This window comes from Capra hircus, chromosome 7, assembly GCF_001704415.2.
Source record: "Capra hircus breed San Clemente chromosome 7, ASM170441v1, whole genome shotgun sequence".
Lineage (NCBI taxonomy): Eukaryota > Metazoa > Chordata > Mammalia > Artiodactyla > Bovidae > Capra > Capra hircus.
The window spans coordinates 9323422-9351324 of NC_030814.1; the positions used below are offsets into that span (position 1 = coordinate 9323422).

At 36.1% G+C, this 27903-nt stretch overlaps 1 protein-coding gene across 1 annotated transcript in view; it reads left to right on the plus strand.

Annotated features, from left to right (window-relative positions):
- Positions 1 to 27903, plus strand: part of SLCO4C1 (solute carrier organic anion transporter family member 4C1) — a 90417-nt gene that overhangs the window by 58461 nt on the left and 4053 nt on the right. Inside the window, exons 3-12 of the mRNA XM_018050007.1 lie at positions 496 to 678; positions 6140 to 6236; positions 7924 to 8045; positions 9018 to 9130; positions 12013 to 12157; positions 12916 to 13111; positions 19452 to 19605; positions 23294 to 23484; positions 25099 to 25163; positions 27669 to 27806. Coding sequence (XP_017905496.1) covers positions 496 to 678; positions 6140 to 6236; positions 7924 to 8045; positions 9018 to 9130; positions 12013 to 12157; positions 12916 to 13111; positions 19452 to 19605; positions 23294 to 23484; positions 25099 to 25163; positions 27669 to 27806 — 1404 coding nt within the window. The remainder of the gene's footprint in view (positions 1 to 495; positions 679 to 6139; positions 6237 to 7923; positions 8046 to 9017; positions 9131 to 12012; positions 12158 to 12915; positions 13112 to 19451; positions 19606 to 23293; positions 23485 to 25098; positions 25164 to 27668; positions 27807 to 27903) is intronic.

Below are 27903 nucleotides of genomic sequence, written 5' to 3' on the forward strand. Positions count from 1 at the left end.
ACGTCCTTCTTTTCAATGGCTGAGTACTATGTCATTGCCTATATGCACCACGTACTTTGATGCTGTCATGTTTTGAAGCTGTGATATTTCATATGGGCATCCTAGGTGGCTCAGTGGTGAAGGATCCACTGCCAGTGCAGGAGATGCAGAAGACCCAAGATCTATCCGTGGGTTGGGAAGATCCCCTGGAGGAAGAAATGGCAACCCACTCTAGTATTGTTGCCTGAAAACTCCCACAGACAGAGGAGCCTGGCAGGCCAGTCCATGGGATTGCAAAGGAGTCAGACACACCTGAGCAATTGAGCATGCATCCAATGGTTCATGTATTTTCTTTAATAATATGACTTTTAAATATCTTAATTATATTCTAAGTATTTTTAAAGTATAATAAGGTGAAGAAGGAAGGTTATGTTAGGCAAGTATAATTTCTGAAATTTAGAGTATTAGGTAACATTTTGATAAGTTCACAATCTTATTTTATTTTTTTCCCTAAAGATACTTGCTCAACAGCAAAGAATAAACGCAGCTGTAGCACTTCAAGTTCTCCGCTTTTCTACTACTTGTATGTCTTTATTTTGGGACAACTGTTGCTGGGAACAGGGGGAACTCCTCTGTATACCTTGGGAACAGCCTTTATTGATGACTCTGTGCCCATCCACAAATCTTCTCTCTATATAGGTAAGTTTGCTGCTAATACAAATGTCTCAGTGCCATTTCATGTTATTGCTTATTGAATTTATAAGTAGTGTACAACATACACTTTTTAAGAAGTTAGTTGTGATTTCATAAGTATTTACACTAGGTAAATGCAATATTACTTTTTTTTTTGTTTGTTTAACTATTTGCTGAAGTACCAGTTGAATGTGGTTGATTTTTATTGACATCCTCCTTTCTCTCCTGTGCTGGGCATTTCAAGCCTTTCTTGTAGTGCCATCCAAGAAGTAGGTCATCTTGATTGCTGGAATGTTTCCCAGGCTAATTTACACAGGTGTGGGGGTAGAGTTTTGCTGTTCTGTGTGACATACTTCATCCTACATGGAACTGACTAAAGTCAACAAAAGAAACCACACAGTGGTACTCAGAAACTTCTGTGGAATTGTCCGTTTCAGATTAATGCTTTTTACATATGACTCAGTATTTTCCCTTTGTGATCTAATTCTTGACAGCACAAATTTCTCTTAAATTCCATCCCTGGAGTTCCTGGAAGGTAGAGCTGACTAAATCATGGATGGCCTACATCCAAGTTAATGTGTAATAAATTTGCATGTGAGTTTTCACTTTATCGAGGCTTCCCTAGTGGCTCAGATGGTAAAGAATCTGCCTGCAGTGCAGGAGACCTGGATTCAATTCCTGGTCAGGAAGAGCCCTTGGAGAAGGGAATGACTCCTTATTCTCTTACTGGAATGACTCCAGTATTCTTGCCTGGAGAATTCCAGGGACAGAGGAGCCTGGTGGGCTACAGTCCATGGGGTCTCAAAGAGTCAGACACAACTGAGTGACTGACACTTTCACTTTTCACTTTCACTTTACTAGTATACTCAAATGTAGGGGATTTTGTCCACTTGGACTGCTCAAAGAGAATACTATAGACTAGTTGGCTTACAAACAAGAGAAATTTATTTCTCACAGTCCTGGAGGTTGGCAAGTACAAGATCATGGTGCCCAGAGATTTAGTATCTGGTGAAGGTCCATTTCTTGATTCGTGGGCAGCTGCCTTTTAGCTGTGGCAGAGGGGACGAGTGAGCGCTCAGGCCTTCTTTTAAGGGCACTAATCCTGTTCTGAGGGCTTCACTCTTATGACCTAATCCCTTCCCAGAGGCCCCACCTCCAAATGCAACTGCACTGGGAATTGGGTTTCAACATATGAATTTTGGGGCGACATCAACTTTCAGTGTATAAAGAGACCTGTTGCCATAGTTGCTGGAAGTCACATGTTCAGTGTAGCCCTGAATCTCTGATCTAGAAACCACTACACTCCTACCTGTTCGCTTGCTTTGCTTTGGTCTTTGCCCAAGATCTGATGCCCTTTTGCACAAGATCTGATGCCCTCTCGCACATTCTGGCTGATCTATACAACCCCATGTAACTAATTTAACCGTGCTTTTATTTCAGCTAGCTACCAGTGCTGCTTTTCAGTCTTCCAGTTCACAAATTTCCTCTCTGAGGTCCTCCTCTAATCAGTGCTTCTCATAAAACAACTTCAATCTTTATATTTTAGTAACACATAGAATACAGAGTTTTTCAAAGACTGTTTAAGAATGGAAGGGTGGGGTGAAGGCCCAAGAGACCAGCTCAGATTTTATATTCCCCGGGACTGACAGTTTTCAGGGCTACAATTTATTACAGTAGAAGGATACAAAGGAGAATCAGCAAAGGGAAAAGGTGCCTGAGGTAAAGTACATACACAGCCACGCACAAGCTTCAAGCACCCACTTGCTCCTAGTGGAGGCACAGAGGCCAGAATTAATTCCTCCAGCCAGGAGTTGCAAGAGCATATGTGAAATGTTTTCTACCAGCTAAGTTCATTAGAGATTCAATGCTCAAGGATTTTACTGGGAATCGACCATATAGGAACCCTCTACCTTGCACATAGGAAAGTTCTAGACTCTCAGAAGGAATACAAGTGTTGGGAAAAACCACATTGTTTGTACAAACAGTTTCAGCACAATGATCCACCTTTATATGGGAATAGTGGCATCCCTCTGGACATTTAAGATCCCAGATGCAAACCAAGGGTCAGCCTCACAAGCATGGTCTTTCTAAAGATTACAGCCACAAAGCTTGCTACTGTAACTCTTCTCAGTACTGTAGGAATTCACTGAATGGTAATTTTTGAGAGTAAAGGGGAAAAAAAAAAAAGTGATAAAACTTGGAAACTCATTTTAATTGTTTTCAACGTCAGGTAACTGATTCTTTTCATTGGATAATTAGGTTTTGTTGAGTGAAATCCTTTCTTAAGCTTTTTGTGTTTATACATTTCCCCATTTCCAAAATCTTCCCCTATTCTATCTTTGTTTTACAATAGTATCTGTTACTGATAGGATGCCTCCCTCTATGTGAAGCAGTTTTAGGCAGCAAGGCAAAAATGGCAAAATGAAAACAGTCAAAATTTGGTACCTATTAGAATGATGGGAAAATTGTAGTCAGACAGCATGTCTAACCTCACAGCCGTCTCCATGCCATTCACTCGTTATGTCTTTGTCTTTAAATGCTTTTTGGGGTTTACAATTTTTGTTCTTTAATTAAACTTTTAAGTTCATTTAATCTTATTTTGTGTTAAAATCTTTCATCTTAATATGTACTTCTTGTTTGCTCTACATTCTTATTTAGTGCCCTTTTTTCCTTTCTTTTTGATAGTTTAATATTTATTATTTTATTTCTCCTCTCTATTAACTTCCTAGGTATATGCTCTTTTACTGTTCATCTACTAATTACCTTATATGCAAACTTGATTTTATGAAATTCTAATGTTAATTGATAACTTTTATTACATTCCTGATCATCACATAATCTTAAAACCTTTGAACTTTACTCTTGTCCCAACATTTAGTTATTTCTGTGTCCTGTGATCCCTTCTATATTTAAGCTCCTGAAATAAGTATTATTAATGATTTATTTGGGATTCCTAGGTGGCACCCTGCCAGTGCAGGAGACATAAGAGATGTGGGTCCGATCCCTGCGTTGGGGAGACCCGCTTGAGGAGGGCCTGGCACCCTACTCCAGTATTCTTGCTGGGAGCATCCCATGGACAGAGGAGCCTGGCGGGTCATGGCCCATAGGGTCGCGAAGATTCAGACACGAACTGAAGCGATTTAGCAACAGCAGCGTCAGCAGTGCTTTATTAAAAAATCATTTTCCTTTAACTTGAAGAACAATCTTAAGTCAATAAGTTGAAATTATACTAATAATCATAGGAAAGGAGCAGGAGTGAACACAGTAGAATAGTGCTTTTAAAGTACTGAGAGAACATTAATGGACAGCTAGTCTTCTGTTTCCAGTGAAAATACTCATTAGGGAAAAGAGTAAAAAAAAATGATTTTTAGGTGGAAAAATAAGAGAATTCAGCACAAGCAGACTGTTCCAATATATTAACTTCGGCTTTATTACCTCCTCTCCTATTCCAGTTACATGTATGCTAGGCCTTTTTTTTTTTTTTTTAATGTATTCTTTGTCCTTTAATGTCCTTTCTATACTTTCTATCTTTATTTTTTTCTTGCTTCCTGATAAATATTTACTGATTTAATAATATATTTTCCAGTTTCATAATACCCAGTTTAGCTCTAAGTAATCTACTGTGGATCCGTTTCATGTTCGTTTTGACAGATCTATAGTTCTAGAATTTTTTTGAGAATCACTCCACGTGTCTTTTAATAACTTGCTAGTCTCTCTCATATGCAGGAACACTGCAATGGGATGCCCTTTACCTAATTTCAGGGATTGAGTTTATTTGAAGCTAAGCTGCACTTGTGCTGTGAACCAGTCTACCTCTAACTCATCCTTGCTTTTAGAGTATAACCTCCTCGGGGCCAACTTAAAATGTAAGGCAGGGAAAGTTTACAAGAACTACTTTGAGCCTCATCGTTTGTATCCCTCCTTCCTAAAGCCTAGCAAGGGACAGTTTCCCCTTCCAGTGCCTCTTGTAGAATCAGCCAGTGTACTCAGGGGGGGAAAAAAAATCAGTCTCGATTTTTGTTAAACATCTCTCTTCTTCAGAATCTTAACACAGTGATCCTTCACCATTTTTATCTCTTTGCCTTCAAGTGCATATTGAAAAATGATTGTTACAATTTTTAGAAGTTTTTCTTAGTGGGCAATTTGGTTGGAAACACTAGTCTACCTAGTCCATCTACCATTCTTATAAATGTATCAATCTAAACCCAATTGGATATAATTTATAAAAAAGATCTGTCACTAAAGATAATTTGGGAATCATCGATTTCCAACGTTTTAAATCGTGTATTTCTATCCATAAAGGTTTTGTGAGCATGAATCTTAGATATACTTAAAATTTTCTACTAACACATTTTTTACATTTAAAAATATATATCAGTCACTAAGTCGTGCCGAACTCTTTTGGTGACCCAATGGACTGTAGCCTGCCAGGCTCCTCTATCCATGGGACTTCCTGGGCGAGAATCCTGGAGTGGGTTGCCATTTCCTTCTCCAGGGGCTCTTTCCTACACAGGGACTGAACCCACATCTCCTGCGTTGGCATGCGGATTCTTTACCACTGAGCCACCAGGGAAGCCCATACATTAGGGTAGGACAGATAAATAAAAGTCTTACATGTTTTCAGATCATCTTGCATGACCTCTACTTTGGAGCCTTAATCTAGTACATAAATCGTTTTTGCCACTGATGTATGCTTCACTTTGTGTTTGGTATATTCCTTTCCTTCCGTGTATGGGAATGAGAATTTCAGTAGTTAATAATCATTTCAGAAGGTGGTGCCATAGGAGGATATAATTTTTTGTATGAATAATTTTTTAATAAAAAGTAAAAAGTGTGTATGGCAAAATTTTAAATATCAGAAAAACAAGGTCCATTTAATTCTGCTGCCAGTTAAAATGGGAGATTCACTAAGAGCAAGAGTTTACTGGTTTACTTTTAAGAAGCAGACTAATGACCAGATCCAGGTTTTAACTCAGCTGCCATAGTCCAAAATAAAGAATGCTTTTGGAATGTGTACAGCAGGCTACAGTCCATAGGGCCGCAAAGAGTCAGACGGGACTGAAGCAACTTAGCATGCATGTATGCACAGAAGATAAAAGACTTCTCATTTCACCTTGCTTTCTTCCATGAGCCTTGTAGACAGAAATTACCATCACTGTTCACAGAGGGTAAGGGTAGATGAAGACTACCCCTGCTGTGAGTTCACAGGACGTAGCTTTCCATACATTTAGAATTATTGGATTTGTTGCAGTCGTTATTGTAGTCTAAAAAATTCTATATAGATTCATGTATTTGAAGCTCCTTGACAGTGGTACCACTCAAATGGCATTTTTTAGTTAAAAATGTGTAATTGTGATGTAATTTGAATCATTTTTTCTGTAGTAAAATATTTGTCTTACTTAACTTGTCAGACATTCAAAGCAAAATTGCACAGATGATCATGTTCAGTGTCTTTGCTTTTTTCTAGGAATTGGCTATGCCATGTCAATTTTAGGCCCTGCTGTTGGCTATGTGCTGGGAGGACAATTGCTAACCCTGTACATTGATGTTGATTTGAAACACAGGCAAGGCGATATCTATTTTTCTTTTATTTAGATTTATATTATTTTAATCATGTTAGTACCACAGGCAGAGCATTTTTATACTATTTCTTCAGAATAACATGAGGGATTTTTCTGGAAAAAAAACTGAATACACACAATTTTTACGTAGTATTTTGGCTGCATTGCTTCATGAATTAATGCCACATCATCACTTGGTATAGTGTATTTATTCATAAATAAGGATGACTGATAGTTAGCTGGTCTTATTTTTCAAAATATACAACTAAGATGCTATGCATTGTTTAAAAATAATAATTTAATTAAAATTAGTTGTGCTTTCAGTAGATGTTGCTGTGGGTAGATAGCCTGAAAGAGTCTTAATAGTTTATGGTTCTCAGACAAAGTGCTGTAATAGCTCTGATAATACCATAGCGATAACAGTTGTTCAGCTTTAACAATTGTGACACTGGAGGATAATAATAGATAATGTTTATTTATCCCATACTATGTTTCAGACAATATAGGTATTTTTGTGTATATAAGATGTATAATATAGGTTTTGTGTATATTATATATATATATATATAACTTTATTTTACATGCCATATTATTTAATCCTCTCATTTATCTTATAAGGTAGTTGATATACAGAACTGGATAAGTGGCCAAGGCATGAAATGAAGTAGGTCTTTTTGACTCTGAAACCCCCTTCTTACCCACTGAGTTACCTTCTCCTTTTCTTGAAAAGAGAAGTTAGTAACCTTTGATGAGGGTATGTTTTCTCATTTTACTGTAACTACACAGTCCTTTGCATCACTGTGAACAATGAATAAGAAAACATAGTCGCAGCATATGATCTGTTCTTTAGCTATTAGTCCTAGGTTAATCTTTTTAGAGACAAGGTTAATCTTTTAGAGACCGTAGGTTAATTAAAACATTCAGAGGTTGTACTATGCAACGATACTGTTGCATGCAGTCCTAGGTTAATCTTTTAGAGACTGTCTAAAAGGTCTGGAGAGGAAGTCCTGCAGTAGAGAGCTGGGTTTTCATTTTGGTGGGGTGAAATGAGTTATCGGAATAGTGTATTTTAGGGGAAAGCTTGTTGATATAAAAACGTGACAACCATTTTAAGAAACTGTTATGGCAACCCACTCCAGTATTCTTGCCTGAAAAATCCCATGGACAGAGAAGCCTGGTGGGGAGCCTGGTGGGCTATAGTCCATGGGGTTGCAAAGAGTCAGACACGACTGAGCAAGTGACTTAACTTAATATATATCACTTTAAGCAGAGTTTTTACATTCAAATGAATGCCACAATTGAAGCAAAAATTGGTGATTTGCTGTGAGATGTATTTAGTATTCTATATATATGTTACATATTATAATATGTAAAGAAGAAAAAGTTAGCCAAGATTGAAGAATGTTCAGAAATTCTGTGTATGCTTTCAAATAGTTAACATACTTATATTTACTATTAAATAGTTAAAACTTTTATGCTATATTTGTCATGTGAAATACTTGTAGGCCATTATTCTGAGACCATTTATGCCTGCTATCCATTGGGATTCTTCAAAATGGCTCCACTTGAAATTTTGAATAATATAGTTTATCTGTATATGCATTTGAATTATAAATTATGTAGTTATCAGGGCTGAGTTCTAACTAACAAGAGAGAGTTGACGCCTGCCTCTTGTTTTTCTGTCACACAGCATTGATATCACTGAGGATGACCCTCGATGGCTGGGGGCATGGTGGATTGGATTTCTTATATCTTGGCTGCTTGCTTGGTCTTTGATAATACCTTTCTCCTGCTTTCCAAAACATTTACCAGGTAAAAATGTCTTCTTTAAAACCAGAGTTTTATTCCAATTCTAGGCCAAGTGGTGCTTCCTAAATGATTAATAAGAACCCTGGAAATTAGTAAGAACTCTGGAAAATTCAATGTTTTTTTTTTTTCTTTACATAGAATCTCAGTTGTCTGCTTATGCAAACTTTTGAATATGCCTCTATTTTAGGAGATATTGGGTAACAATCTTAATATTCATGGCTTTTGTTGGTTTTTCATTAATACCTAATAAAACTGTACATATTTACCTTTTTATTAAATACTTGCTAAATTTGTAACTTATGTGTCATCAGAATCTTGTTTTATGTTTATTCAAGATATAGTGTCTTTTAAACTATTAGTTTGTATTTAGTCAGTAACTTCAGGACCCAATCTACGTTAAATTATTGATGTTAGTTATTGGTTAATGATAATGCAAGCACTTTTTTTTTCAGTTGTCACCAAAGTCATGCTGTAGTATACTTATTTTCCACCAAATTTCAATACTAAAAATTTGTACAAAAATAAAAGATTAATGGAAAAAATATACATTTCTTTCTCTGTGAGATTTTGCTTCTTTATAATTGTGTGGTTCATACACGTATCTATAGAAGTATTTTTCTCTAGGCTGAAGACTTTTCATTGTTTCTATTGTTATATGTACAAGAATAGATGATTAACTTTTGGAAACAGGCAAAAGAAAAGTAGGAAGTGTAGCAGTAGATGGACTCATTGATTTTTTTCTACCCTGGGCCATTCAGCTTCTGATCCCACATAGTGACTTTTCTCAACTTTATTCACAGTACTGTCATTAAAAATTAAAGGACATGATAATGGTTACTAAATATTATTTCATCTAGAAAGTATGTTAGAATTAAAAGAAAAAAGCTTTTAACTCATTTTGTTTAATGTGTAAATGATGAGTCAGAATCATTTGAAAGCAAGAAGCCAGAGTGAGTATATTTACTACTTTTTTAGGTACAGCAAAAATTCAAGAAGGAAAAGTTTCCCAAACTCATCAGAGTGATTCATTTCAAGCTACAGATGGTAATTTTGGACAAAGTTTTAAAGATTTTCCAGCTGCTCTAAAGGTACAGTGTGTACACACACACACTCATACAAACACACGTACTCCACACACAAATACATATGTATATATATATCAATATCAGTATCAGTTTAGTCACTCAGTCATGTCCTACTCTCTGCAACCCCATGAACTGCAGCACTCCAGGCCTCCCTGTCCATCACCAACTCCTGGAGTTTACCCAAACCCACGTCCATTGAGTTGGTGATGCCATCCAACCATCTCATCCTCTGTCGTCCCCTTCTCTTCCTGCCTTCAATCTTTCCCAGGGTCTTTTCAAATGAGTCAGCTCTTCACATCTGGTGGCCAAAGTATTGGAGTTTCAGCTTTAACATCAGTCCTTCCAATGAACACCTAGGACTGATCTCCTTTAGGACGGACTGGTTGGATCTCCTTGCAGTCCAAGGGACTCTCAAGAGTCTTCTCCAACACCACAGTTCAAAAGCATGAATTCTACGGTGCTCAGCTTTCTTTATAGTACAATTCTCACATCCATATATGACTACCGGAAGAACCATAGCCTTGACTAGACAGACCTTTGTTGACAAAGTAATGTCTCTGCTTTTTAATACACTGCCTAGGTTGGTCATAACTTTCCTTTCAAGGAGTAAGCGTCTTTTAATTTCATGGCCGCAGTCACCACCTGCAGTGATTTTGGAGCCCAGACAAATAAAATCAGCCACTGTTCCCACTGTTTCCCCATCTATTTGCCATGAAGTGATGGGACTGGATGCCATGATCTTCATTTTCTGAATGTTGAGCTTTAAGCCAACTTTTTCACTCTCCTCTTTTACTTTTATCAAGAGGCTTTTTAGTTCTTCTTCACTTTCTGCCATAAGGGTGGTGTCATCTGCATATCTGAGGTTACTGATAAAAATGTAAAACAAATAATGTTAATAAACAGTATACCCATACACAGAAGTATTATCACAAAGCATTCTTGCTTGCTTATTTACTGTAGTTCTAGCACTTATATAGACTTTTCCAGATTTAATTGTATTGTGCTTTGAGTAAATGAAAAGTATTCCTCAGTAGAATGGTTAGAAGAACGTGAGTTATCTTATTGGCAATATCAATATTCAGTAGTTATCCCATGCCATTTCTCTTATGTGATGGGTGGATCAATTACCAATGAATTGTAACTATGTTTTTGAGAATGCCAAACCAGTATTTTTCCTTTGTGGAAAAAAGTGGCAGTTAGAGGTTACTTCTTTTGAATTTGAGGTTAAAGAAACAATAGTGTTATGGTCTATTTTATTAAACTTGGCAGAGTATTCTGTTTAGCATCATAAAAGTTTTGTACATAAGGGAGTTTATAATTTCACCTTTTCAAGATTTGAACTTGTTTGCTGCTGCTGCTGCTAAGTTGCTTCAGTTGTGTCCGACTGTGTGCGACCCCATAGACGGCAGCTCACCAAGCTCCCCGTCCCTGGGATGAACTTATTTACTTTTCATTATTTTTTTTCCTCCTCAAATGAAAGCCTTAAAATATTTTTACATCATCCATCCTACCTTTTAACTCTCCTTCCTCCTCTCCCATATAGGCACATTCTTGTGTTTTGCTGTGGTTGTTTATAATTTTAAATTCAAACTTTTTATAGTAGTTTTGTTTTATTTCATATGTTTCTGTTTAAATTTATTTTTATAAATTCTCACATGTATTGCCATCAAGACTCATTACTCACCAATGCTTTTTTTAATCCTTATGTTCTCATGCTTGAATATCTCAATTCTGATTCAAATCTCTATAGATACAGCATTTTATAACTGTCTTCTCAGATAGGATGCCATCTAAGTATCCTTGAATGTCAGAATGATATTTCTAACTGGATGAATACTTTCAGATCGTACTTCTTTAATTTTCATTGTCTGTAGATAGTGTTTGGCTCCTTTCAAGTTAAATATGTTGAAGTTGAGAAGTCTCAAGTTAATATGATTCTCAGTTATCCTTTCCATCTGCCAATTTTTGAATTTCTCTTTGATTTCAGGAACTTTACTAGGTCCTATGAGTCTATCATTTTTCATTAATGCTTACTAGGAGTCCATTATCTTTTTCAATCTGAAAGCTTAAATATTTTCTAGTCATTATTCTAAAAACTATTCCATTTCTTCATTCAGGTGCTTTTTCCCTTTTGTCATTATTGTTATTTTTATGTTGCATCACCTGGCTCTGACTTCTGAACCTTTTGTGTTGCCTTTTTGTGCCTCCTCTGTGTGTGTGTGTTGTTTAGTTATGGATTTTTTTTGCATTGAATATTCCAGAACTGTACTTTGTAGTTTTTCACTTTATGGTTACATATGGTGAAATAAGTGAATCTCTCTACTGTCCTCCGGTAGATTAATAGATTCTGAGAACACCAGCAATATAGACCCTTGTTTAAAATTGCTTAACTCTATACCCAACTAAGGTTCTTAACTACTGATTGCTTCACTTGTGGAGCGAAACTACAAGTATGGTACTTAGGAACCACTCTCATCTCTGCTTACAGTCAATTCTTCATTTATTGAATATAGGAATTTAGAGCACAATAAAAAATTGAGTAAGAGGTAGATTTATTATATGGAGATTTATAGTAAGACTGGGGAAGGGAGCTTTCCAAACCAGCTTTCACCTCCTTTACCTAGTCCCTTGCTTGTGATCAGGGCACGTTCACCCTACTGATTAATTATCTGTCAATTTCCTAGGTGCTCTATGTATAATTTTTATCAACATTTTATGTAGAAGGCTGTCAATAATCAATATTTATTTTTGTGCTAACGGAAATGCTGAAATTTTAGAAAAAATTATTTAAAATGTGCTATTTCATCAGGGAACTTACCATTCTAGTGCTACGTTTTGCAGTATAATCATAGTTATTCATTTGGTGAACTGTATTTTTTCTTTAGAATTTGATGAGGAATACTGTCTTTATGTGTTTAGTTCTATCAACTTGTTCAGAAGCCTTAATTACTACTGGATTTGCTACCTTTTTACCTAAATTTATAGAAAATCAGTTTGGAATGTCTTCTAGCTCAGCAGCTACTCTTGCAGGTAAAACATTTTCTTTTGTTGTAGCTTTATCTAATAATTTTATTTTACCACATTAGATGTTTATTGAATTTTATGTGTATAAAATTTTGGGTGCTGCTGCTGCTTAGTTGCTTCAGTCGTGTCTGACTCTGTGCGACCCTATGGGCTATAGGCCTCCAGACTCCTCTGTCCATGGAATTCTCCAGGCAGGAAGACTGGGGTGGGTTGCCATGTCTTCTCCAGAGGATCTTCCCAGCACAGGGATTGAACCCTGGTCTCCTGCATTGCAGGCAGATTCTTTACCACTGAGCCACCAGGGAAGTGGAAAATTTTGGATAGCCACTTGTTGAAGTTTATACTGATTTTGATATGTTTCCGATTTTCTGATATGAGACAATTTGTTGTATGAATTTGAGAGCTACAAAGGCTATATACATATTGATCTTAATATTCAAAGCATTAATTTTATTAACTTTCATTTTAATAAGACTATTATCTCATTTATGCATGCTATTTCTAAATCGCATGAATGTTTCATATGTTAGAACCAGAGTAGTACTTGTTTTTGATGTTTTCTAATTTTTGGTATGAGGGAAGTAGAAGGTGCCATTTTCTATTGAGTTAAAATGGTATAAATTTTATTAAAAATTATATAAAAATTAACTGAGTGACTAACACACACATATAAAAATTATAGTTTTAAAATGGTATAATTATTGGTATAAATTACTGAGTATACTTGTATGTTTTCTCACTGTCTGTATCTTTTTTCTCATTAGGGACTGTTTTAATTCCTGGAGCTGCTCTTGGTCAGATTTTAGGTGGTATTCTTGTTTCGAAATTCAAAATGACGTGTAAAAACATAATGAAGTTTGCTTTGCTCACATCTGTAATTTCACTTGTACTGACTTTTGTGTTTGCTTATGCCAACTGTGAAAATGAGCCATTTGCGGGTGTGTCTGAATCATATAATGGGTAAATATATTTCATTGCTTTTTGATGTTAATATCAGAGTAATAAACCGTGTGTGTATTTCTAAGTGTATGCTTTCTTAAAGAAAATGATGAATAATTGGCTTTAAAAAAATTGAAAGACTGCTTTTCCTATGTAAGAATATGTAGTTTTTCTGTTTAGTTTCAGTAATTGATATCATATTAAAAGTTGGATATTTTCAGGAAGAATTTAAGGAACAACTGTTCTGTACTGAGTGCTATGCTCAAGGATACAAAGATCAATATTACAGAATCTTTGTCCATAATGGATTCAGCATCCTAGGGAGAATTTCATGTTATATGTTCCTGTTGATTTAAATTTTGAAACTCCTTACGATGAAATTCTTTCATTAGGTAGATTGAACATAGAGCAGGAGAGAAATTAAAACGAAGCTAGAACTAGGTGATGGTAATCGTTGTATTTACTTTAGAAGTTTGTTTGTTTTAAAGAAATAAGTTCTCGTTTTTCTGACCTATAAACATGTTTCTGCCTTTAACTGGCTTGACTATTTTATCTTTCTTTGCCTGGTTTATTCTCCTTTAAAATCCTAAGCCATAAGTAGAGGATCAGGGCATTGTTCAGCAGAGTGTTTTATAGCCCACAGTACTGCTTTAGTTATTTGAATATATGTATTTGAGACTGTTGAAGGGGATGGTGCACCAGGTCAGGGACTCTATAATTCTGTATTAATATAGATTCAGATAACATAAATATAGAGAAAAGTTTGTCAATAACATTTATCATGATTTGTAGCTACTGTTTATGTCTGTCATTCTAGTAATGAAAAATGGCAAATCTTCTAAAGCAGTGTTTGGTTCAGCTTTATTACCATTATTCAGCATTTACTGACTGCTTCCTCTGGTAGACTTCTACAGCAAAATTCCTACTCTAAAGGATTTTCCTGGGTAGCTGCATAGATTGGGAGACAGAACAGTGAATGAAAAGTGTGTTAGGTGTTGAGAGATATAAAGGGCTATGGAATTCAAAAGAGAGCTTTTCAATTTCTTTAATTTAGATTTAGGTAAGGCTTCATGGCACAATAGAGAAATAGGGCTAATATATCCTCTTAAGTATACAAAAAGTTTGAGAGAGAAAGATTTGGAGAGAGGGAATGCAGAGGAATATGTTAAGCCAAAGCATAAATGCTAGAAAGTGAAGGCTAGGTTCAGGCACCGGTTTGAATGGGACTTAGGTCATGTGTCTGGACATAAGAGGGAGATACCTGGAAAGGTTGAAAGGTAGATAGAGGGTAATTGACACCATAAACTTCACCCAGATGTGCTCCAAGAAACCACAGTTTTTTGCATGTTCCTTTTAGAAGCACAGAAACTTACTACTCTATCACCTTGGCAAACAAATGATGCGGATGTGAGTCCATCTGGTGTTTTCTACCTTAAACAAGAGTCACTACCCAATGACTTATCCTTAGCTTACTCAGAAGGGAGGGCAAGTGAGGTGGTATCAGTTTGAGGTGTCTGTGGGGACTGGTCATGGAGAGATATCAAGATCTGGGACGTAGAGATTGTGCTTAATTACATACACATTCTTAGTGATGAAAAGACTAAAAGTGAGTACACACACACACACGTGTGTGTGTGTGTGTATGTGTGCTCAGTCATGTCTGACTCTTTGTGATCCCAGGGATAGTAGCCCACCAGGCTCCTCTGTCCATGGAATTTTCCAGGCAAGAGTACTGAAGTGGGTTGTCATTTCCTACTCCAGGAGATCTTCCCAACCCAGGGATAGAACCCACTTCTCTTGCATCTCCTGCATTGGCAGGTGGTTTCTTTACCACTGAGCCACCTGGGAAAACCCATACATACATACACACATACATTCACACACATGGGATGTGTGTTGTGTGTGTAGATTGTACTAATATAGAGATAAAGCCAAGCCACAACAGAGGTGTGACAGCGTCAGATCATTTTTCTCTGTGGCCCTACATTCTTAATTTACCTCCGTACCCTGCACATTAAAGTATCCATATCGTGGACAGCTCAGTCATAATAACCTTATGCAAGAAACTCACTCATAAGAAAAAGTATGTGGATAAAACAGACTTGGAAGCTCAAGAAATACCTCCTTAGTGAGTGAGAGAAAGAGAGGTAGTCAAGATGCAGGATTTCTAGTAGAGTGATGCCAAGAATCTTCACCCTTTGCTCTGTAACCATAGACGATTAAAAAGCTTTTATAACTCTGAATTAATGAATTAGGCTTATTGTTAGGTTCATTCAAAGTCCTATATAACAGTATATCCAAAGTTTAAGATCAGTAATACTGATCATTTCAGGGGATATTTGTAATATTCATAATATTTCAGATAAATGTGTTATTAAATGTTTGATATGAGCACAACACTGGGCTTCCCAGGTGAGGCAGTGATAAAGAATCTGCCTGCCAATGCAGGAGACACAGGAGACGCAGGTTTGATCCCTGGGTCAGGAGGGTCCCCTGGAGGAGGAAAGGGAAACCCACTGTAGTTTTCTTGCTTGGAAAATTCCATGGACAGAGGAGTCTGGTGGGCTGCAGTTCTTGGGATCTCAAAGAGTCAGACACGACTGAGTGCTCACACACATGAGTACAACACTAAATTCAGTTGAAAGGAGATTGTCAAAGAATATTTCCAGAACTCTAGTAGTTATTAAAATTTGCCATTGACCTGTATCACTTTGGTAATCTATCTGTAAGATCTTTGGGTCTGTTTTGGTAATCAGTATTGGTTATGGTGATTTGCATTTTACTTTATACTTAGTAAGTACGCACAATATTTTTTCCCTTTATAGTCTAAAGCTGTAATTTCATTGCTTATCTGAAACAGCACCTTAAAGCGGCATGTCCATCAAGGAGTTGCAATAGATTTAGGGAAATCTTTGCTTTTTGTAGAAGCGTATTTATAGAATAATAGTTTGGATTCAAATAAAACATTAATGATTAAATTCAGCTATTTGGATTAAACATGTTTCTTATATCTACATATGTATATGTATAAACACAGTTATGTGCATTTTTAAAAAACTTAAAATATATTTTGTGTATATTTAGTATTAAAAATTTTAAATATTCAATTTTTTTAAATAAAATATTTTACATATTTTAAAAATTTAAAAAATCCATAAACTTAACAAACATTGGCTTTTTTCCTGATAATAGTCCCCCTTCACTTCATGAAATAAATGTTTACAAATATATAGGCTACAGTGACTAATCCTTGATAATAAGGAATATATTCTATATTTCTTTGTTTCTATGGTAGTTTACATGACTGTCTTAAACTTTGATGTTCTTAGTAATCATTTATCAATAATATGGAAATTATAAGAATATTTTAATTTAAAAGTTACTGTGTAGAGACTATTTCTAGAGTTGCAGGGATAGTTTTTCTGTCACCTTATTTCTATATATATATTATGAACTAGATGAGAGCAGAGATTGTAATGCTTGATTTCATGAATGGAATCATGCTTGATAAAGAAATCTAGCAGCAGCTGGTAGAATAGGTTTGAAGGAGAGGCTCCAAGCCAGGAGGCGAATTACCTAAAATTAACTCTGATCACCCTTTCCTTCAGATTCCCCACTGGTGATCTTCCTGTTCATGTCCTTCTCTTTAATCTATTTCCTGTATGAACTTCGTGTTTTCCACCTGCTCTTTAAGTGTCACCGTTTTGCAGTATAGCAGTTACTCTCTGCTAATAGTTAGATAAATCACTCATAAGTCTTTCATCCCCAGTGCAAGAAACTTTGCTTCATGGTTGCAGGAAACTTTATTCCCCCCCTGACTTCCATTCATTTCCTTCCTTCCTTTCTCTCTTTCTCTATCTTTATTTCTGTCTCTTTATTTATTTTGGATCTATGTCCACTACTTCAAGTCTAGCATGTAATTGGAGCTCGTTATGTATTCATGAAATACATGAACCCCCAGGACCTCTCTGTACTCTTCCCACTGTTTACATGGTTGATCTTATCATTCTCGTAGTTTCAGCTACATCCATATGCAAATGGATATTAAGATACCTGGCTCCAGACCAAATTTCTTCACCGAATTTGGGACTCTTAATCTCAATATGCATTTATAAAACCATACCCATCGTCTCTTCCCCAAAACTAGTTCTTTTCTGCCAAAATGCCAGGTTAGACACTGGGAGTCATTCTTAACTATTCCATTCGGTTCCTATCTCCAGTCAGCCAAACACCGAATATTACTGATTCTACATCCAAAATATTTCTCAAATCTGTTTTCTTTCCTCAGTATTCTATTTCAGTTCTACTACACATTGTCATAACTTATTGCCTGGGGTATTGTAACTGGAAACTTTGTGTAACTCCTAGGGTTATTGCTTTAAAATGTACTTTTAACAGTGTCATTTTTCAGTCTAAAATATTTGATTACCTTTTCAAAATAAATTAAAGCCCTTTGTTTTCAACAAGGCTCATGAGGCACTCAATAATCTGATCCATGACTATATTCCGACTAGATTTCCTATTACTCTCTGCCTTAGACGTCATTCATGTTTCTCCATATAGAATGTAGAATGCTATTTCCCGTCCTTATACCTTTTATCAGCTTCTCTGAAGTACCTTTCGCCTTCCCCATTTACCCAGCTAACTGACTCATTGTTTAAGATTCGAGTAGCAGCCCTTCAACCCTCTTACCTAAACTGTGGCTTGTTTTAAGCATCCTTCCTCAGCGCAGGTATCTAAAATGCACGCTGCTGACATCTGTAACCACAGTCTATAACCATCTTATTGTATACATTTGGTCCATCTCTTCTCCTGGACTGTGAAATCTTTGAGGATGACAACCACCTTATCAGCTCCGTAGTCCCAGTTCCTAGGATAGCGGCTTGCACTTGCTCAATATATGTTCGTTAAATGAATAAATAGATAAGGGATTGGAGAAGGACCTTTGTCTCTGCATGTGTGCTCAGTCATGTCCAGCTCTTAGCAACCCCACAGATTTTAGCCCACCAGGCTCCTTTGTCCATGGAATTTTCCAGGCAAGAATACCGGATTGGGTTGCCATTTCCTTCTCTGGGGATCTTCCCAACCCAGGGATCAAACCTGCGGTTTCCTGTGTCTCCTGCACTGCAGATGGATCCTTTACCACTGCCCCGCATGGGAAGCCCAGCTTTGCCGAGGGTAACCCTTTATATCTTAAAAGAGGCTGCCTCCTATTAAGAGGCAGGATGGAATAACAGTGAACCTGGGAACCAGGAATATTAGATGGCAGAGAAAGTTAAGTCAATTAATTTCTCTAGGCCTCAGTTTTCGCGTTGATAAAGTGAGTATACTCAACATCATAACTGTGTTCTGTTATGCCCAGTGTCCGAGTCCCCAAAAATGAGAGAATAAGACGTCCACAGCAATGCAAAAGCATAAAGGGGTTTATTGCTAGCTCGAGTTAGGGCCCAAGTCTCATCCAGCACAGTGGAATCTTGACGAGGGCCCCGAGCTCTAAATCACAGCTGCTTATATACAAGCGGTGTTTTGTCTCAGCAATAGTGTAGTTGGTGTGTGGTGATTGACTCAACCTTGGGTCAGCGTGGTGGTTGATTTAACCTTGGCGTCATCAGGGAGGACCTTGGTGTCATCGGGGACCTTGGTGGGGCTTCCTAGAATTATGACTCATGCTTACAAGAACCTGAGGCCTAGGCCTAGTGTGGCCTGTTGAGCCTGTCATGGCTCAGGTCAGGTCCCAACATATTCATCCTTCCAGGTTTAACATTTTACCCGTTCCCTAGAGAAATACCCTGGAGAAGGAAATGGCAACCCACTCCAGTATTCTTGCCTGGAAAATCCCATGGACAGAGGAGTGTGACAGGCTACAGTCTATGGGGTCGCGCAGAGTCAGACACGACTGAGCAACTTCATTGTCTTTCATGTTAGGGAAATACGGTAGTGTTTGGAGCCATTTTGGTTGTCATAGCTACGGGGATGCTACTGACATCCACTGGGTAGAGGTCAGGGATGCTGCTGAACGTCTTAAAATCCCCAGAACCAGCCCTCCCCAATCCCCACCAAAAAAAAAATATATATTATCTGGTACCAAATGAGGAGCCGCTTTGCTTACTCTGCCTATGTTTTTTTAAAACATTGGCAGACATTCTATTATATAGCTGTTGTTTCTGCTTCCCATCTCTTCCACAAGAAGTTAAGCTCTATGTGAAAAGGCAGACATTTTGTTTATTTGTTCGCTAATTAAATAAGCATTAAGTGAATGAATAAATGACTGAATGGCAGGATACAGCAATGCTTGCTTCTGATTTGGTCATTAAAAGTTATGATGTCGATAATTTATCCATCTTTTATTTCATGCTGACAGGACAGGAGAACTGGGGAACTTGACCGCTCCTTGTAATGCTGACTGTAACTGCCTGCGATCTTACTATTATCCCGTCTGTGGAGGAAATGGAGTCCAGTATTTTTCTCCCTGCTATGCGGGTTGTACGCAATCTGTTTCCAAAAGACAGCCGAAGGTAACTTGTGTCTGCTCCTTTACTCCCGTGTGCGGCAGTATGTTTATGTATTTCTGGATGCCCTCCTGTCTTCCTCTAGTGGAGCTATGCTACGACCAGGCTCTGCTCCCTGGCCTACCTCCTCCATTCAGAAGCCAGGCATAAAGTTTCAGTCGAGTGAAATGAGTCAGCTCTAGAGCTCTGCTGTACAGCATTGTACCCACAGTCAACAATAATGCATTATGCACTTAAAATTCATTGCTGTTCTTGCCTTAATTTTTAAAAAAGGCCCCAACCACTCCCACGTTTTATGCCTCAGATTCAATTACCGTCATGGCAGTTCCTCACATATATCTTTAAACATCACTTTCGAAATATTATTTACCTTTTTACATTGTTTTTCTTTTTTCAACTATACTGTATGTCCCTTGAAGTCAGGAAACTTCTCGTATTCTTACTAAGTACGTTGTATATAATAAAAACTGAATAAATATTTGTTTTTAATTGATAAACGATGGACACATTAAAAAATATACAAATCACTAACCCATTCTCAAGTGCAAAGTTACTTTTAGTAGTGGATTAGGATGCGTATTAACTTACCTGAATATGATTTATTTTAAATTCAATTAAATAGTTTTAAAAGATTCCATAGAATTTTGTTGTTCTACATCTACAATCTAAAAATTTTATCTTCATTAAATTTAAAAGCCTTGGGAAAAATAATATTCACATTACTAGTATTACATAATAGGTTATGTTATATATTAACAGATAATGTGATAACTTTGAAAAGATCTGAGGGAAATATATGATACAAAAGACTACAATGAATAAGATACGTAAGAATTATATGACAAAACAGCACAATCTTGGTTATTTGAAATATGGATTAGTGATATGGCATTCTTTTTTTTCCTATATGAAGATAAGTTTAAGATCACAAAATTACTTCATATTTCTTTTAAATATAAATTTATTTATTTTAATTGGAGGTTATGATACAATAGACCAGTTAGACCTAATTGATATCTATAGGACATTTCACCCCAAAACAATGATTCATATTTCTTTTAGAACTAACATGGATATCTGTGTGTGTGTGGTTATACATATTTATATGTTCATATATACACACACATAAATATGTCTGTGCATGTGTGTACATATCTAATGATTTTGTGTGTGATAAATACATTGAACATTTATCTCAGCAGAGATGTAGGATTTCATTTTTCTGCTGGGAGTAAACTAGAATGTGGGAAAGAATATACATTTTTTTTCATATTATCTAGCTTCAGTTCAGTTCAGTCGCTCAGTCATGTCCGACTCTGCAATCCCATGAACTGCAGCACGCCAGGCTTCCCTGTCCATCACCAACTCCTGGAGCTTACTAGATTTTAAAATAGTTTAAATTTTGCTTACTAGATTTAAAAATAGTTGTCTTAAGAATATTGAAAATATGGCAGGAAAAATGTGATGAATCATAACAGATTTAATAGACTTCATTGACGTGCAGTTTTAATCCTTGGAATAAAACTAATTAATTAGATCACTATAATAAAGTTCCTATAAAAACTTAGGAAAGACATCAGGAAGATTTTTAAAGTCCCAGAACTGAGGGTTATCATACCTTCAAATCTGTGGACATCTGGGGAGGCTTTAGTTTCAAAACAGGTTGAAAAATTTAGGTATTTGTGTCAGTTATAAAGAATCAAATTCCACAAGTGAGCATGGTACATATCGTAGATTCAGAACTATCTAGAAGGTAAACGGTTCCTTTGAGAAGCAGATAAGTAGGTAGCTTTTTCCTGTATATTAAAATAATCAAAAAATTTCCATAAGTGCTACTGATTAACTTCAATTAGAAGATTATGACAAAGAATTAAATTGTTGGAAGGGTTTTATCCACATATCAAAATGTATAGACACAAATAACATCCTGCACAAGGAAACCAAAATAAATGAATAAATAAATAAGTAGATAAATAAAAAATTCTAATACCCAGAGCACACCTGAAATGGTATTGGTCATTTTGACATGGTTAATTCAATATTTGTATTTGTCACCAAATATTATCATTACCATTTTAAACAGTAAATTGTCTTCTAGGGATTGTTTTAGAAAAGCAAGTTAGTTTGACTTCCAAATTTTCTATTTTCCAAAAACACCAGTTCATCCTGGTTTCTTTTTACGCCCATGTAACAACTCATTTTTTTTACTGGATTTTTTAAATGAAATATTTTAGATAGGCAAAAATGCATTGATAATAATGTAATAAAGAACTGTACACGTTTGTTCACAGAAATAGAATATATTTCGTACCAGTGGTCTAAATGACAGAAACAGATGTTAACTAACAGCTAGCTATGTTATAGGCAACTGTATATTTTTTTATATAAGGAAGTTGTAAAATTTCATTAGGATAGAAAATACTGTTTTCAGTTTTTCTTCTTAATATTTCTAAAGGCTCCATTATTTCATTATTTGGTATATCTGGTTGCTGAGTCCATAACAGTCATTTTAGGAATGCCACCTCCACATCTGGGTTTCCTGAATCAGTCCCAGGGGTTTCTGGCCTTCGGGGCAATAGAAGCGCTGATTCGCCTTGACTTCTCTAGCTCTGCTCTGACTTTACTGTGGCCTTAAACATAGAAAAAGATTTATAGTGAAGATAAAGTTGAGATGTAAAAAGCCTTTGCAAAATGATTATGCCTCACTTTTCATACACCTGAATTATTTTCCTACAAAAGCAATACTTGTGATTTTTAAAACATTTTACTTTCCAACATATCATGCTATTATAGTATACATGTATATATATGTGTATATGTGTATACATATATTAAATAGTTAATTTTTTATATGTAAAATAGCCTTTAGGATAATATAATAACTTCTGTTTTTTGTTTATGGTAAATATGTCACCTTAAGAGGGATACAATTTGTTTTTTTCAGAAAATTATAGTAAAAAGTTCAGTTAAAAGCAGTATTTTTTTCCCAAACTCTTGTAATGTATTATTTAATTTTACTGTGGCAATGGTTAAAATTATATTGTGTTCATTTTTTCAAGCTAGCATAGATAGTGAGATTGTCACAATGCATGCTTTTCTTTGTATCATAGTAATGGAAAAGAAGAAAATTAGCAGGAAAACTGTTTGAGCAATTGAATAGTTCTGTTGAAAGTAGTCTAGAATGTGTGTGTGTGTGAGCACTCCATTGTGTCTGACTCTTTGTGACCCCATGGACTGTAGCCCACCAGGCTTCTCTGTCCATGGGATTCTCCAGGGAAGGATACTGGAGTGGGTTGCCATTCCCTCTCCAGAGGATCTTCCCAACCCAGGGATTGAATCTGGGTTTCCAGCATTGCAGGCAGATTCTTTAGCATCTGAGCCACCAGGGAAGCCCCCTAGATCATCTAATAGTTATATTCTTGTCAATTTTTCTTATAAGACATGAATCAATACCAGATTACAAATTAAAATCATAGACACATAAGTCAAATACAGAGTATTCTACTTTGTAAATATGGTCCCTTGTTTTCACTTGCTTAATTTCTTAAGGGCGATTACTGTTTCTCATCACTGTTTGGTTTTGAATTAAGATTGTATAAGAGTGTTTGCCATATCTAGAAATCACTTAATTTGCAATGATAACATATGTTTTCAAGATAAGCACTTTCCATATGTTTATGTCTCATATTTCTAGGTATATTATAACTGTTCATGTATTGAAGGGGAAATTGATATAACACCTACTCCATCAAGTGTTAGTCTTGAAGCTCAAGCTGGAAAGTGTTCAAGTCAATGTAAAAACTTGCCCCCATTCCTTGGCATTTTCTTTGCTGCAATAGTTTTTACCTTCATGGCTGGTACTCCTATAACTGTGTCCATCCTAAGGTATGTGTTACATTGTGAAATTTGCTATCCCTAAGGCAACATGTTGAATGAAAAAGAAAATGGGCTCAGGGATGCATTTGGGGTTTATATTGACTTTCGGTTCCAGTACTGATTCAGCCCTCACTAGATCATTAGTTCTATGGCATTGGAAGAGCTACCTCATTGAACCCGAGATGTCTGAGGCTTTAATGAGATCGTGGTTGTGAAAGTGTCTTAACGTTACCTACTTGACATCTGTTCAACGCTGTTTTCTCTGCTCCTGTAATGAGGCTTCAGTTGTAAGCTGGGGTTATGATCAATTGTATTTGAGTATGATGGAAATGGCAGTGCGTTCCACATGTCAGAATCAGAATGACGGGCATTCTGCCTTATACAGTAGGTGCTGTTATAGTAAACCTTCCCATAAACAGTAAAAACGCTGCCTGTCACCGGGCTCTTCACAGTGTTTCACAGTTTCATTGCCTCTTCCTTCTTTTTGTGTGCATGTTAGTTAGTCATTCAGTTGTGTCTGACTCTTTTATTTTACTTAATTTACTTTTTTAATTGAAGGATAATTGCTTTACAGAATTGTGTTGTTTTCTGTCGAACATCAACACGAATCAGCCATAGGTGTACATATATCCCCTCCGTCTTGAACCTCCTCTTTGTGACCCCATGGACTGTAGCCCCCCAGGCTCCTCTGTTCATGGGATTTTTCAGGCAAGAGTACTGGAGTGTGTTGCCTTTCCCTTCTCCAGGGGATCTTCCCAACCCAGGGATTAAACCCAAATCTCCTGCATTGGGATGTGGATTCTTTATCATCTGAGCTATAAAATAGTTCCTGTTTGCCCTTTTATAAGCTCGTCAGCCTTTCTTTTATATTTCCTAACAAACTAGCTTTTTTCCCTCTTCAGTCTTTGCTTCTTGATACTCAGTCTCTACCTTTCCACATACTTTTTGACAAATGGAAACTTCAGAGATTTTGTCTAAAAACATTAAGTTGTCTGTTAATATTACACCTATTTTATCTACATCACCATTTACCTACATATTTGTTTTTTAAAGACTGCTTGATCTCCTTTATATCCTATCTAACTCTCTTGTGTGCTAACATCACGTCTCGTCCATCTTTGAGAGTTATTACTGAAAAGACTTATTGTGGAATCAAATCGAGTATCAAAAACTGTTTTACACTGACTCTAATTTGTAACTGTAACTCACAGGTGTAATTTCTGTCTCAATGTTAGTAAGAGAGTAAGAATTATTTGCTTGCAACTTAAGTCATGTGACTTATAACATACAGAATAATCAAATAGTCAAGAAGAAATAGTCTGGTTAATGAATGTCCTTTCTCCTTTATGTTTGGTGTTATTCCTACATATTCTGTATATTTGTTAAAACTCATTTGACTCTTTTTGGTATTATTTGCACTATTTTAGTTTCGATAAAATTTTTCTGCTCTTACAGTTCCAGAAAGGTTGACCTGTATATATGCTGTTATAAATAATTGTTTACTTCTTGTGTATAATGTTTACTTTAATCTGGAAATGCTAAGCTCATATAAAAATGAATTTTCTCAAAGAGTAAATATACTATACAACTATTTTTTGTTTCCTATGCATTAAATATCTCCAGGTGTGTTAATCAAAGGCAGCGATCTCTAGCATTGGGAATACAGTGTACATTGCTTCGATTATTAGGTATGTCATTTTTCTAAGGGCATTGGTAACTGCTGGCTATTTTTATTCCTTACTGTTATTGATTTATTTACTTATAATATGTGCCAATAAAACAATTAGTTTATTTGCAATGGACAACTACATGATTGTCTTTGAAGAAAACTATCTTCCACTATTTAAGATGTATTATTTATATATCACATAAAAAGATATAGACTTTACTTTTTACCTGATTGATTCCCTATTGTTTCCAACTCTGTTGCAAATATAACCCTAAAGGGTATATTGTCTTTATTTAAAATATGACATATGATCACCAGCACATTTCTAATAGAGCACAGTAAAAGACAAATTTTTTGTTTATTGACATAAAACCTACTACCAACATAAATTATGATAAAATATTATTTATAGCCATTGTAATTCATTTTTCTCCCTGTATTTAACTTCATTTGGGACATAATCTTGCATTAGCAGTGAAAAATAATGAGTTTGTATGTTTCAATAAAAACTGCACTGTAAATATTGTGTCTAGTTAAAAACTGATAAAAGAAATAACTTAAGCCCCCCCAAAATTTAAGATTCCAGATATAGGAAGAATAATAAGACAGAAACATGTCTTACACATAATTATTTGTGTGTATAATTTTACATATAATATTATACACATAATATTACAATTGTTTATAAAAACGAAAACCAAAAGCAGGGAACATTAGAGATCCCCTAGACTGATTTTCCCCTTTTTTAGATGAATAAATTAAGGACCTGAGAGATTCAGGGATTTGCCTATAGTGGCACAATTAATGGTGAACTCAACATGTTAGTGTGAATGTGTTTGTGCATGTACACTCCCATGCACATACATGTCAGTGTATGTATGTATATACAGTATATATATATATATATATATGTATACTCACACACCCATATTAGTTTACATGCACACGCATACATATCAGTTCTGTCGCTCAGTCATGTCCGACTCTTTGTGACCCCATGAATCGCAGCACGCCAGGCCTCCCTGTCCATTACCAACTCCCGGAGTTCACTCAGACTCACGTCCATTGAGTCCGTGATGCCATCCAGCCATCTCATCCTCTGTCGTCCCCTTCTCCTCCTGCCCCCAACCCCTCCCAGCATCAAAGTCTTTTCCAATGAGTCAACTCTTTGCATAAGGTGGCCAAAGGACTGGAGTTTCAGCTTTAGCATCATTCCTTCCAAAGAAATCCCAGGGCTGATCTGCTTCAGAATGGACTGGTTGGATCTCCTTGCAGTCCAAGGGACTCTCAAGAGTCTTCTCCAACACCACAGTTCAAAAGCATCAATTCTTCAGTGCTCAGCCTTCTTCACAGTCCAGCTCTCACATCCATACATGACCACAGGAAAAACCATAGCCTTGACTAGACGGACATTAGTCGTCAAAGTAATGTCTCTGCTTTTGAATATGCTATCTAGGTTGGTCATAACTTTTCTTCCAAGGAGTAAGTGTCTTTTAATTTCATGGCTGCAGTCACCATCTGCAGTGATTTTGGAGCCCCAAAAAATAAAGTCTGACACTATTTCCACTGTTTCCCCATCTATTTCCCATGAAGTAATGGGACCGGATGCCATGATCTTCATTTTCTGAATGTTGAGCTTTAAGCCAACTTTTTCACTCTCCACTTTCACTTTCATCAAGAGGCTTTTGAGTTCCTCTTCACTTTCTGCCATAAGTGTGGTGTCACCTGCATATCTGAGGTTATTAATATTTCTCCCGGCAATCTTTATTCCAGCTTGTGCTTCTTCCAGCCAGTGTTTCTCATGATGTACTCTGCATATAAGTTAAATAAGCAGGGTGACAATATACAGCCTTGATGTACTCCTTTTCCTATCTGGAACCAGTCTGTTGTTCCATGTCCAGTTTTAACTGTTGCTTCCTGACCTGCATACAGATTTCTCAAGAGGCAGGTCAGGTGGTCTGATATTCCCATCTCTCTCAGAATTTTCCATAGTTTCTTGTGATCCACACAGTCAAAGGTTTTGGCATAGTGAATAAAGCAGAAATAGATGTTTTTCTGGAACTCTCTTGCTTTTTCCATGATCCAGCGGATGTTGGCAATTTATGTACACATAATACATATGCTGAAGTTTAGGAGACTTATTCCATGCATCAGATATTTATTTTGATTTTTTAAAAATATAATAGGTAATTTCAAAGACATTTATTAGAAAAGCAGTGAACAAAAATATTTCCTTAACTAAATATTAATCCAATACATTAATATTTATTAATGTATTAATATAGATTAATAAGATGTTTATTAAAATAAAATTTTTAATTTAAATATTTAATAATTATATTTAATTATTTTAGAATGTTTTATCTGTGTTTCTTTATATTCCTATCACTTGCACATGAACTGATTGGTTTGTAGGGTAGACAGATTAATACCTGTTTCCCATTTATGTAGAAAATATATGTAGAAAACCCTGTTACTGTAAACTATAATTTTCACTCATGTATTTTACATGTGATTCTTTTAGGCACCATACCTGGACCTATTATATTTGGCAGCACAATAGACAGCACGTGTATTCTCTGGGATATTAATGAATGTGGAAGTAAAGGAGCTTGCTGGATTTATAATAACGTCAGGATGGCATATATGCTAGTGGCCATAAGTAAGTGGTGACTTCTTGATAACTTTACAGTAAATGGAGTATGACAAGAGAAAGATATCTTATTGTTACTTACTTAGGTTTTGACATGTTTTGGTCC